Here is a 14,092-nt window from a genome sequence, read left to right as displayed (position 1 = left end):
GTCAAATATCCATGTTGAGTGCTTCTGCAGAAATATGTAGGGCTAGAAGTCATAAAAGAATTGTAATGCTGAATCTCCCCTAGTAATTCTGAGCATATTCCTTGAGGAAGTCAGTCTTTGTGGGATGGGATAAGCAAGAAAAGCATAGAAAAGCAAGATATCTGGCTCTCAGTCACCCACTGGGGTGTCTTCCAAAAAATCCTGAAAGAATTGCTGAGGTAAACTCTAGGAGAGATGGCCACTTGCTTTTAGTTCTGCAGTAAAAAGCAAAGAAGTCTTAGCTGAATGCATTAATAAAGCTCCCTGTTCCAAAAGGCATTTGCAGTTAATTATTCACTGTTTCCCGAGAGCCAACTCTATAGATTGCCTTTTTAATATGAACTGCCCCTTTGATTGGAAAATTGCCATTTATTTTTTAAAAAGGCATAGAAGTTTGTGGCTGAACTTTTTCATCTTATAAATGTATTTTCTTCTTTTGTATATGCACAGCAGGTTTTTCCTTTATTTCTTTAGACTCAGGTGAAGCAAGACTGCAACTTTATGCCAAATATTCATTACTGAGGGAGTTCTCATAACTATTGAATAGCTGGGCTGATTAGGGCAGACTTACCCTGTCTGGTGCCATTAGTCCTTTTCCATAACAAAATACACACACGTTCAGAGAGAAGAAAGCATTTGGTGTGAGAACATGGTCACACAGGTAATCCAAGTGAGCTTGGCAAGCAGAGATGCAGAAACAGATGGGCATGGGTTTGAGTCCTATTAAACTGGTCAATCCAGGGCTTTTTCCAAAAACTAATTGCAGATTTTCCATCAGTGACTTCATTCACTATTATTTCCATGGTAATAGCAAAAAAAAAAAAAAATCATTAGTTCAGGGGAAAGCCAAACCACCATGGTCTGTCTTGTACTGGATCCCCATGCAAAGATGTGCACGCCACACTCATGGGCCTGACCCAGACTGCTCTGAGCTCTGCTCTCCTTGACTCTGGTGAACGAAAGTGCCTGACTTTTACAGCTGTCTGAAAGTAAATTTTAAGTAATAATGAATAAAAAATTTGTTAGGCAGTAAGTTCTCTTCTGTAGTCTTGGGGCAAGGCATTTCTGTGGTAATTGAGGTCAAAACTTTTCTTTGACTAAAAAAATCTTGCAGAGTTTACTGGGTTCATTTGCAGAGTTTTAGCTTAGTGAACAGTAAGAAACAGTTTGTTCCTTTACATATTTGACAAATGAAGTGTTGAGTATGACAAGGTCTGTGCAGTGTGTGAGGACAGTGTATGTTGCATGAAATTATTTGAAAAATAGTTTAAATTAAGTACTTAATGATAAGCCATGGGAATTTTGAAAAGAGAGAAGACTTAATGAATATTTCCCCTCTGGATCAGACTCTTTTAATGGTCAGATGTAGCTCCCTTAAAACACAGCTCAGGAATTACTTTTTATTTAATAACCTAAGTGAGGGAATAAAATGTCCTAAATAATCTGGTGTTAGCTAAATGAGACCCCAGTGCTGGAGGTGCTGAGGGCAGGTGGCAGCACCCGGGCAGTGATTGTTTGAGGGGCCCCAAGGGGAGAAGAGATGATGGCTCCAGCCTTCACCCTGCAAAGTTACATGGCCTGACATTTCCCTGCACTGCTTTTTCCCTTTCCTCCTCCTGGCAGCCTTGCTAACAAACTGAAAAGGAGCAGAAACGTGTGGAGACAGGTCAGCTGCAAGTGTCCATGATGGAGACATGGTGTGTACTACTGCCAGGCAGCTCCACTGGGGCAAGCTGTTCTTCGATCCTCAAGAAAGAAAATTCTCTTTCATCTCATATTGGGGCTGCTAAAAAGAGATTAATGTTTTTGAAATGCAGTATATTGAATTAAGGAGCCCCACAGACATAGGGAGATGTAGGGTTGCAAAGCACAGCTTTGGTCACATAAGCCACTGACTTAGCACGTGTTTTGAGAGCAGAGGTCTGTCTGTGCATCAGCCCTGCACACCATCATGTATTCTTAGCCATCACAACCAGAGTCTGCATCAACTGAGCTCCTGCACCTCTCTCTTCTTTTGTTTCCTTTCCAATATTCAGGCGCAATGTGCTGAGCTTGTCCTCGGGAATTGAAGATATTGGTATTATCAAGTGGGATCTAGCACTGTGTCTCCTCCTTGTCTGGGTGATATGTTTCTTCTGCATTTGGAAAGGAGTCAAATCCACTGGGAAGGTAAGTGCTCTTTTACCCATTCTATAATCATTGCAGATAGAGATGTTAGGAATACTAAGTAATGCTGTTCTGGAGGATATTCACTATTTCGTGGAAAAACTGTATTTTTCCATTGAGTAAGAGAATTCAAGTGACTTTTGAAGGTCATTACCAATGTCCAAAATGCCTGTGAGTCAAGTAGCCACTACTGGAAGGGCATCAAGAAGCAGACACAAGCACAGATTGAGCCCCACCTTGACTCTCAGAGGATGAACATCCCACTGATGTCATGAGAGCAGAAGGTCTCAGGCTTGCGATGGATGGTGCTCTGCACTGTGTGTCTGTGTTCTCACTCCAGCCAAGTTCATCCCAGTCCAGCAGGATGGATGTTGACAGAGCTGTGGTAGGGGTGTTGTGGAGGCACAGCATTTTTGAAATGCCACTTGCTTAGAGAAGAGCTCTGTGGAGGCACACAAGGCTAAACTTAGGTACTCTTTCAGGAGCATTGTCACTAACAAAGATCCTACATAGCTTGTGGGTTTGGTCCCATCACATGCTTTTCAAAATCATGTTTTCTTGTAAAGGACAACAGTTGCATCCTGAGCATCCTGCTCATCTTGGTCAGTCACTTGGTGTGCAGCATAATACTGTTCCCCCTTGCATTCAGTAGTGGTTTTATACCTATTTTCATAAGTTTTTGAAGCCAGTGTGTTTGTGTAATTCTTAGCTTTCAAAATTGTTGCTCGAGGCACTGTTCAGATTAGTCTGACAGAGGAGGAAGGATCTCAAGGTACTAAGTTCCCCACATTTCTTCTCAACTAGGTGGGAGGAAGTGACCCCATTAGTGCCCCTCCTAAGAAAAAGGGCACAGTGTGAACTCATCTTTTATAAGTCCCCAGAGATGTCAGGGAGAGAAATTCCAAGTGCCTCAGCTGCAGAGAGAGCATCATTTAGCAGTTTTAGCTTGTTACACACTGCAGAATCAACCAGGAGACAAAACTTTGTAGGAAGCCAGACCTCATGAGTTCCACTGTTGACTAAACCATTTGCTTTACTGCAGTTTCTGCCTTGCTTTCTGTGATTTTTATCAATGGGCCTCATTAAAAAGCTGGTGCCTTGCCCTGGATTCCCTCCACCTTTCCTCCAAAGAGCAGCTTCCACCCCTGTAAAGCATGCATTGACAAAAATGTTTGTTTCTCTATTCCCTCTGACTGATGTGACTTAATGAGGATATTATGCAAGTTCTATGGTAAAGGTGGGTGCAGTAAATCTCCTGCAGCAGCAGGGTGAGAGTGAACATTTCTGCAGCACCTTTGACAACCCTGGTGTCTGCTCAGAAAAGGCTCTGATAGCACAGAGAGACATCCAAGCTCCCTGTGGTACTGTTTCCACTCCCCATGAAGATAAAAGGTTGAAAACAGGTCTGTTAAAATCAGACATCTAAAAACCTGTGTTCTCTGCAAATCCTGCACAATGGTCTCATGTCTACGGCAGGGAGGTTGGTAGGAATTCCCTCTAAAATCGGGTGGTTGGTAGGAATTCTCTCTAAAGCAGGGTGGTTGGTAGGAATTCCCTCTAAAGCAGGGTGGTTGGTAGGAATTCCCTCTAAAGCAGGGTGGTTGGTAGGAATTCCCTCTAAAATCGGGTGGTTGGTAGGAATTCCCTCTAAAGCAGGGTGGTTGGTAGGAATTCCCTCTAAAGCAGGGTGGTTGGTAGGAATTCCCTCTCTGCTCTCTGCAGCGTCGGAGCTCGTGCGGGTGTGCAGCCAAAGACCAACAAAACCATTGGCAAGTCTCTGGGTGGCTCCATTAACTTTGGGGTCAAAGAAAAGTAAACTGTAAACTGTAATGGAGGACTTGAATTATTTGAAAAGTGTAGTTTACTTTAGTTGAGGGTTGTTTATAGCACTTCCCTGCTTTGCAGTGTGTTAATGGCTCTTTGGAGAGCAGGGTGGGGGTGGGGGGAAGCTGTAGTTTTCAAATCATTTAGTAAAGCTTTGGACAAATAAATATGAAATCATGATGAAAAATATGAGTTATGCTTAAGCTTTAAATAATGTGCTTGATCTTAAAAATTCCTGCAGCATTGTGAGAGAATCTCTACCTGCAGTGAAAATACCTGTCTGTGGGTTTTTGTTCAGTCAGTTCCTGCAAGTATGTCAATTTTTTTTTTTGTAAGAAAACTTTGATTTTTTCATAGTCCTGGCTTATTTAAAAAAATAAGGTGCAGAAATCCTCCTTTTATCCTGGTTTTGGTGAAACTAGGCTAATGTGCAATACATGTTATTTGTGGAAAATATACAGAAAACTCAGAGATAATTTAGAAAGGCATGTATGAAAAAATTTCCTTTTATTCTATGAAATCACCCCTGCTCTGTGGATTATTATGGCAATGCAGGCTTTGAGTTCTCCTCGTTATTCTCAGAGGACATACTTATGAAGAAAAATGGAGCATCCTGGGAGCTTTGTAGTAGTTAAGCAAATTGTGGAAAACAAAAATGCATTTTAACTCATGGCAGCAAACTGTAATTACCTGGGGGGAATCATCTGACTCCAAGAAAAATGCCCTTTCTTGGACAGTAGTGACTGTAACGCAGCAGTTATATAAAAAATGAGGGAAAGCACTGATGAGCAAAGAAAGCAAAATGTTAGAGGTCAAAAAGTGTGGGTCTAAAGATAGAACTGTCCAAATGCAAGCTCAATTAACCCTCGTGCTAGAGATGAAAGCAAAGGGCTCTTTCATCAAATGAATGAGGAGATAACAAGAAGAGAAGAAGTAGGCTGTTGTTCAAAGAGAGTGGGAATAGAGGTTAAAGATAATGAAGACATATTTTCAAACTGGATGAATAGAGCCTTAGTTTCCAGTAATGATGTTGCTGAATAGACAGCAAGGGCAAGAATGAAGTTATAGGACTGGAAATTACCACTGTTGAGGCTGATGCCAACCTGAAGGGCTTGATGTGTTCAAGGAGATAGGAAGGGAGACCAGGAGCATGGACAAAATGTCCTTCACCTCTGAACACAGTTCCTGGGGAGGTTGACTGTAGGAGCAGAAGTGGGGCTGCACAGCAAGGTCAGAGGTAGCAGCAGAACTTGCGAAACAGTTTGCCATTTGTAGGTTTTAAATTTCCAATAAAGAATGAGGTAATAATGTTTCAGCGGCCCTCAGTGAGTAAACCTTTTCACTTCCCTGGCAGAGGTGCACTTGTCATGTGAGGAGGACAAACACAAAAGCAGAATTTGAACAAAAGTCATGAGTTGTATAAAATCATGTCTGAGTGATGTGACCATTGACTGGGCCCTCTGGAGGATTCATGCATTGCCTTCAGGCCTAAGACAATAAGGTGTTTAAGACCACCAAACTAAAAGTAGACACAGAAACTCAGGTCAGACCTTTTTTAGGTATGAGGGGGCTTTGAATTCCCATTGTTTGACCTCTCTTGGTTCTGGAGCTTTGGCTGCCACAGACTAAACATTCCTTTTTTCTTTTCTTATTTCCAGGTAGTGTACATCACTGCCACATTCCCATTCATCATGCTCCTTGTTCTACTCATCCGTGGCGTGACCCTGCCTGGAGCTGCAGAAGGCATCAAGTTTTATCTTTACCCTGATATCTCACGGTTAGCTGACCCACAGGTACAGAACCAGGAGTGGGGAGCAGGATGATTTCCTGTGCCCAGGGGGATGGTGGACGGTGATGGTGCTGATGTAATGGCAATCAGTTGTTTTTTTCCACAGTCTTTAGAGGTCCAAATATAGCATGAACTTTAATGCTGGGTTATATTTTCCAGAGCTCTGCTTGAGAAGGTCACTGTTAAATGTGTTAATGCATCTTTCTATGTATATGTTTGTGTGTGTATGCATGTGTATTTTTTTTGTGTCAAAGGACTCTGAGGCTGTAGACTCTGTCCCATTATACAATCTCAGCTTTCTTGTTGGTAAGGTAAGGGAGATGCATTTTTTTAATGAGGATAGCCTTTAGTTTCAAAGGAGAGACACGTGAGCTTCACAGATGGAACAGCAAGCGACAACTGTGAGTACCAGTGTCACTTATCTCCCACTGCTCAATAGGAGGAGATTGGGAGAGAAATGAATGAAATTATAGAAGAATGAAAAGCCATGCAAAGATGGAGAAAATGCTTTCTGAGGCACAGGAAATACTTGCTTAGCCCTGGCTAGTGGGAACCAGGCTTACTCTTTCTGTATAGATAGAAATTCTGTCTGTGCTTACAGAGTGCCAGTGTGGGACACTTGAGCAGATCAGCATTGTTTCAGCCAGCAGTGTTCATGTGAGAAATGAAGAAAAGTACAATATTCCCCCATGAATAAAAGAAAAGCAAACAAAGGGTCTTTGAAAACAATAAAATGTTTGTCACAGTGATAGGAAATAACATTGGTCTTTGCTACTGCTTTCTAATGAGTATTAGGTTAAAATAAAACGCCAATGTTCGCTAAAGGACTGAAGTAGGAAAAGGGTAATTGAAAGAAACATCATGAAAATTTGGTTCCTTGTCTAGTCTTGTCCTTTTTCACAGGAGACGTTATATTTTATGGTTTAATCTTCTTTTATGGAACCCTATCATTTTTATGATCTACTATTAGCCCTAACCAGAGTGTCAGCAGATAATGTAGGAGAGGTTCATGTGAGCTGGCTGGCTCCCACCCACAGTCTAGCAAAAGCATCACTCTGAGGAGACAGTAGTCTCCTGAATCTTCTCAGCAAGGTGCTGGGAGGTGATGGTGGGAGGGAGGAGGTAATGGTCCTCGGTCTACATTCTCACTTACTCAAACTCCTTGGTGGTTTCCACTGGTGTTAGCAGACTTGAATTTGCAGAAAGAAGAGAACAGATGGGATTCAGAGGATGTGTTTTGATAGCTTGCTATGTATTTACTAGCCAAGACGTTCATAGTGTATGGTTATTTCACTCTGTATGTGTTTTTTTTTTTAATGTAATCAGGACAAAGAATCATGAGACCAAGATCAGATATGTATCTTATAAAGTGCATTGTATTTTGCTTGTTTTCCCCCCACCCCTATGGCTTTTTATCTTGCATTTGAACAGGTACAAAAACAACCAGAAAGCTAGAGAAATAAACAGACCAAATACACAAACCTGTTTCTCAAGCTTTTCACATCCTCAGTTTAAGGACTCTTGTCGGCTGACTCTAACTGCAATGAGTTACAAGAGAAATGAGCAATGTTATAAATACTTCTGCATTTCCTATTGCACTGAAACATGTTTATTGTTGCACCAACAGGAAGGATCAGCTGAATGACTAAGAAACTAGAAATACTGAGTATCTCTGGGGAGGGGAAACAGGAACTATTGTAGAGATTATGTTCTTCTGGGTTCTGATGCTAACAATTTTCTTTTCCTTGTGAAAGCCCAACTTGCGAATGTGTTGTTCTCTTTCCCTGTCTCCCTGGTCCTTTAGCTCTCACCCTCAATGGAAACAATTATTTGGTAGATTTTGCTTAGTTTGAACCGTGTGTTTGTGTTCATTATGCAACAATGCTGGTAATAACAGTAATTCTATCTTTCCCTTTAGGTCTGGATAGATGCAGGGACACAAATCTTCTTCTCATATGCAATCTGCTTAGGAGCAATGACTTCCCTGGGGAGCTACAACAAGTACAAATACAACTGCTATAGGCAAGTTTCCATCTAAGGGGGTTTAGTGTTTTAGCTAAATGATGTAAATAAAGTAGGGACAATGGGTTAATTTTTTTTTTAATTAACTTGCTCCATGACATATGTGTGACTTAGGGACTGTTTGCTGCTGGGATGCCTGAACAGTGGTACCAGTTTTGTGTCTGGCTTCGCAATTTTTTCCGTCCTGGGCTTCATGGCACAAGAGCAAGGGGTGAACATTGCTGATGTGGCAGAGTCAGGTACGATGGTGTTGGTGGCAGTGGTGGTGGGCACTGCCGCCCAGCGTGTGAGCAAAGTTCTGCAGACCCAATCAGCTAACATCTAAGTGATAAAACAGAACAAGGTTTCCCATAATTGCCAGAAAAAATAAGCACGTTGTCGATTTGGGCTTTAATTTAGAGCAGTGAGGGTTAGCTGGGGTTGTACTGTATAGTCTGTCTTGATTAACAGGGCAGCAAACACATTTCCTAGAGTGTGCTAATCCATTTGAGTTGAGATTAGAGCTAAGATAACTAAACCATTATCCAGAGTCTAGAATGCCATTGATTCAAGAATTTATTCCATCCTTCTTTTCAGACTACCTTTATTTTCATTCAAGTGCAAATTGCCCATGTTTATGTATTTTTATAGCTTAGTGTTGCTTGCTCACAGCTCTAGAGTAGGATTAGTACCTTGGCCTTTTGAAGGGACACACACAAACATTCCCAAATCTCACTGAAAGGCAAGAGAAGTTGGAGAACTCCATCTCCAGGGTTTTGTGGACCATTTCACCTACAGGAACTCCAGGTGTTGCAATCCCACATTTGTTTTCTGTAGATTCAGTGTGAGGTTGACAGAACTGTCAAAGTCCATTTTGAAATCTAATGTACACTTAGATTCCTCCCTTATTTCAGAAGTGTCCTTCCCATTAACATTCACCTATGCACAGGCAGAGGTAGAAGCTCAATCCTCATAGCTTGTGACTGTATCTCAAACAAAACATATGACATTTTTCCTCTGTGCATTTCTAATCCATGAGGGCAGGTGTAAGCATGTGTTTTCACATAGAACAGACAGATTAGTTGGGAATTACCATGGAAAAATAATGAATCAGGCCTTGACAGCCATGAGGCTTAAAGCTAATCAGATTCTAGTAATAACAATGTCACCTGAGTGCACTTTTGATATTTCTTTTTAATTTTTTGAGCACTTTTAATTCACCTGCATAGAATTTGAAAGCTTTCCTCTGCAAACATGCTGTTAAAATGAAAAAGTCAATATATCTTCTAATCACATGGCTCTGAGAGTTAGGTCTTTAAGAAAAATGTCTCACTTCACAAGGGCTAATGAAAAACTAATGACATTGATGGCACCGCTGGATTCTTGGGTGGCTGCAATTGGCATAGCTCTTGCAAGTGCAATTAGTAACAATCTTGGCCATAATGCTTATTTGGATTGGAGGTTGATTACTTTGTTTGGAAACAGGAAGCAAGGGAATAATCCTATTAAATGAATCATAAATAGCCCTATTTTTTTATTTATATGTAGGTGGATCAATTCCAAGAGTACTATTTTTAAGTATTTGTACATTAGGTTTTTATCTGGTCAATATTTATTCTAATTTTTATTATGATATCTCTGATAGAGGCAGCTACATTCCTGTCACCTGACATTTCTAGAATTAAACAATTCTATAGTAACACTGGATTGTTAAGTAATCTTTTAACACAAATTAATTCACCTAGTGTTTAAACAGCCTTTTTCCAACACCTCAAAAAGCATTTTTCTTAAAGGAGGGGTTTAATAGCTCATTATAGGGACAGCAAGGACATGAACTAGCTTCTGAACTCGGCTTTTGATTTTTCTTGCATATTTTGTTGTGTACTCCTTTATTTAAATTCATGTCACTGATGGCCAGAGACTGCAACTGTCTCACCATGCAGTGGGTGCCCATCACTGCTGGTCTTTGGCTAAGTCATTTTTACGTGACAGTAAACACTACTAAAATTATCCAGAAGTATCCAAACCACCTCCCATGTGTTTTCTTGCTGCTTTTCTCAGAGAGATAAGTGCAGAGCTACTGAAGACCCTTGGTCCCCCTGGGATGAGTGTCCCAGGAACTGCATGGGGCTCTGGGAGAAGTTTTCCTTGCTGCTTCTTCTCAGCACAGGAGGATTCAGCAGGTGCTTGAGCCTCTGTTTTCTGGCCTTGCCTTTTTTGGTTTCTTTTGATGCAAGGTCAGAACTGCTCCCCTGGGTCAGGCCAAAGCAAGCAGAGGTGCTGCCACTTGGCTGCAGCACTTGGCAGAAGATGTTGTCCGCAGGGCTGAGACCCCATCTCTGCCCAGCAAGTTAAATTCCTCCTGCCCTATCCATGACACCATTTGTTTGCCCTCCTGAAAGCCACGGGAACATCAGCAAATTTACTGACAGCAGAGTCTCATGGCCACATTTTTTCCCAGTGCCAAATTCAGTGTTGGTGCCATGTGCCTGGGACACGCTTGTCAGCCAGGGCTGGCTCCTGCTGAAAGCACTGGTCACTGCTGGCCTTCACTGGCTTTAGCAGGTTTGCTCAACAGTTAACTCAGACTTCTGACTCCTGAGTGAAAGGAGATTTTAAATAAACAGCTTCTTTTTCTTTTCAGAAATTCTTTTAAAGATAGAGAGGAAAGCAGTGGGGCCTCAACAAAACCATAGTGAGTCCTGTCTAATCCGTGTGGCCTCTGTTTGGCTGGAAAAAATACTTTGCCACCCATGCGATTTGAAACACTGTTACACCAGCACAAGATTTGCTGCTTTTTTTTTTTTTTTTTTTTTTAATTCCATTTGCAAACAAATTCAGATTAAGCTTGTCTGACAATAGTGCCTTGGGTTTCCTGGTGCCTGCCTGGTCTCTGCCTCTGCAGCTCTCCAGCCATGCCACAGCACCCCATGGCAATCAGCCAGTGCATGGGCTGGGATCATAGCAGTGCTCACTGGCTTTTAATAGCAGCCACAAGTGCTTCACTTTTGCAAAACACTCTTCAAAACAACAGGGTTTCAAATTAAATACAAATTTTAGATTATTTATGTTTCGGTTGAGGGCTTGCCAGGAACATTTTCTTTCACATGGACTTTTTATATTTCAACACTTAGTTTCAAAGGAAAATCAAAATATAGCTCAGGGCTTAGGGCGCTTGGTATTAGTTGGTATCACAGTTCAAGAAAAGTTTCACTGGCCAAAGCATACAAATTGCAGCAAATTTTGAGGAGAGCAGTTTTACATCTGTCTCATCAATTGCACAGATCAGCTGCAAATGCCATCTGTTAGCAGCTCTCCCTCAGAGAGGATCTACTGTATCCACTGAATTAAGGAGAAAAAAAGCAAAACTCCCCAAAATTTGAGACATTCACCAATTTTTTGGTATCCTCTGTCGTATAAAATCTTAGTTGTGTTTCATTAAAATAAAATTAGTTGTTTGATTGTTGGCTAATTTGTATTTATTTATGTTCAAATATTTTCAGTGACTGAAAGTTTGAAAAAAAAAGTCATCTCATTTTACCTCTTTCTCTTGCTTCTTTTTCCATCTTTCTTGTTGGAAAGGAAAAGTGGGAGGTAGGAAGAGCAGTGTTAGAGATTTTTCTGTACAGATCAGAGATAAGATTTTTTTTGGCCCCACACTGCAGCATCTTAAAAAAATTCCTTTTCCCATTGAAAATTACATGAATCCACTTGAAAACTGGCACTTTGAAGGCTCCTCAAAGTAAACAAGCAGATGAGCCAGGCAGTCCTGGCTTCACTCTGAATTGTAATCTGCCCTCAGAATTTTTTGTCAGCCTCACCAAATTTCTTCATCTCTTCTGAGAGCCTGCCATAAATGCAGAATTGCCAATATTCCTGTCTCCCACTGGTGGAGGGCTCTTCTCTCCACAAAAGCTCTCACAAAGGACAGCTGATAGCACCTGGCTCCAGGTGAGGGTGCCTCTGGAGAGGAGCACTGCACCTGTGCTCTGTGTGTGGGTACAAGAGAGGTGACACCCGGTCACAGGGCGGGCCAGACCCCCCCTAGGGAGGAGCACTCCACACTTTGGGTTCCAGAGCAGAGATCCTGGGCACTCAGCCCCAGCCCTGCTGGTCTCCTACACTTGCAGCCCATCCTGCACTTGGGGCCGATGATGGTCATGCTCAGTGTCACCGTGGCAGGTCCATGTAGGCTGGCCTGGACAGGGGCAGGTGGTGTAACAGCATGGGGAGGCAATTTTACACAGAGTGATTTTACACCCCAGCAGTTCCTAAAAGCAGTTTTCTCGATTTTCAGTTGATAGTATTAGGAGTAGCCTGATCACTCAGTGCAGCAGGGAGGGTTTGCAGAAGAGAAGGAGCAAACTCCTTGGAGTGCAAACCCCAGTTGAGAAAAGCCATGCAGGGTTTGGAGGTTGCATATAGAGGGAGGCAGTGGTTGCATTAGTGAAAATCTCAGGGAATGTTTCTAGCAGAGTCCCCTTCCCTGCATGCAAAAGAGCTTCATCATCATCATCTTCATCATGACCATGTGGGCTAGCAGTGGGATTCTGCCATTCCCTTGGGTCACCCCTTGTCCCCCGGCCCCAAGACTGTCCTGTGTCCATGCAGGGCAGGTGTAGGACAGCTCCATTACTGGCATGTTTGAGACAGATGTTAAAACTGGAGATCTGTTAGCACTGGCCTTGGGGGTTTGCCCGTGGTTTCTGCTGTAGTCATGCGTGCTTTGATTTCAGATAAAAGAGCCAAACTCTTTCATTTCTGGTATTCCCAGCTGCGTTTGGATTTATCTGAACGGAACCAGGCATCCCTGAATTTGAGGGTGGCTGCCTCTGCCAAAGAGCTGGTACTTACTACTTTTCTTCCCTTCCCTTCCCCCTTCCCTATTTTCTTTTTCTCTAGGTCCAGGCCTGGCCTTCATTGCCTACCCAAAAGCTGTGTCCATGATGCCACTGCCCACCTTTTGGGCAATCCTTTTTTTTATTATGCTTCTGTTGCTTGGACTGGATAGCCAGGTTAGTACAACGGATAAGGGATGTGTGACTTACTGTGTCAGCACTGCTCACTGAGAAAAGCTGGTTTTACAAGCATGAATTAACAAGAGAAAACCTCTAATGCTGCTTGAGAGGAATTCATCTGGGTTGCTTTTTAGTGTAGGGGCTGCACTTGATGTATCTACAACTGTTGATTCATAATATTGTGTTGCTCAGTAAATCTTTGTCATCTAGGGTTAGTGGGGTCTATCCCACTAGGGCAGTACTCTCTAACCTAAATTTCACTCCTAGTCTGGCCACAAAATTCGACCATTTTGGTCACAGTATTTTCTTACTTTGTAAAAAAAAGCTGAATAATTTGAAAACATAAAGGACTGCAGTAGTCGGTTCCACAGAGTCCTTTGTGCCATTGCGAACACCTGCAGGGTGTATACACCATCATTAAAAAACTAGCAATTAATAACCACTAGAAGTATGGGTTTTGATGGTTGCCAAGTGTCAAAAAAGAAAAGCAAAGTCAGCATGAGGTACAAAAAAAGCACATAATGTTTTGTACAGTATATCCATGGTGGCTTCAAGAACAGTGAGAGGACAAAGCTGCAGCCTTTTTTGGTGGCCTTGGGCTTGGAGGTGCTGAGCAATGTGGGATCCTGCTGACTTTCACGTCAGCAGCATGCATTCAGTACCTCCAGACAGGCCAGAAAGCATCTCAGATTCCAGCTGTACTAACTTTATAGCACACGCTGCTATTAATCAGTGAGCATGAAAAAAATCAAAAAGTTCAGTCAGGAAGTTAGGTTATTTTTCCCAGTGGTTACTTGTAGGAATGTTGGACTAAATACTGCCAAGGGACCTGTAAATCATTTCTAGATAGTCTACTTACCAGGAAACAAGGGTGGCCAGGGATTATGAAGTAACTACACATTCAAAATTGCCAAAATTTTCTGCATTCAAATGTAATGTCACTAAGATTAAATATATATATATATATTCATAAGGATGAAATGTTCCTGTAGCCTAAATGCTCTCTCATATGAGGAGAGCTCTGTAAATGGAATTTTTACCAAGTTGTTGTGTACTTAATCTCTAACTTTTTTTTTTATTTCATTTGCTCTAAATTTCTCTTTATGGCTTTATCTTTGAACTCTACTGAGCAACTCTCAATTGCCCCTAAGTAAATGTGAAAGTACCCAATGCTGTGGTTCAGCAACCCTATGCTTATGCAAATTGGAAGCTGTCTAGTAATTTTAAAAAGCTCCTCACTGCACAGAATGATTAA

General features: G+C 41.9%; 1 protein-coding gene across 2 annotated transcripts in view; it reads left to right on the top strand.

The window, feature by feature from the left end:
- Positions 1 to 14,092, top strand: part of SLC6A6 (solute carrier family 6 member 6) — a 57,834-nt gene that overhangs the window by 30,511 nt on the left and 13,231 nt on the right. For both annotated transcript variants that reach the window (XM_066558233.1, XM_066558232.1), the window contains 5 exons: positions 2,076 to 2,208; positions 5,688 to 5,822; positions 7,737 to 7,840; positions 7,955 to 8,079; positions 12,722 to 12,834. In XM_066558233.1, the coding sequence (XP_066414330.1) occupies positions 2,076 to 2,208; positions 5,688 to 5,822; positions 7,737 to 7,840; positions 7,955 to 8,079; positions 12,722 to 12,834 (610 nt within the window). The remainder of the gene's footprint in view (positions 1 to 2,075; positions 2,209 to 5,687; positions 5,823 to 7,736; positions 7,841 to 7,954; positions 8,080 to 12,721; positions 12,835 to 14,092) is intronic.

The sequence above is a fragment of the Molothrus aeneus genome, chromosome 12 (genome assembly GCF_037042795.1).
Source record: "Molothrus aeneus isolate 106 chromosome 12, BPBGC_Maene_1.0, whole genome shotgun sequence".
Lineage (NCBI taxonomy): Eukaryota > Metazoa > Chordata > Aves > Passeriformes > Icteridae > Molothrus > Molothrus aeneus.
This window is presented reverse-complemented; position numbering and strand designations above follow the sequence as displayed.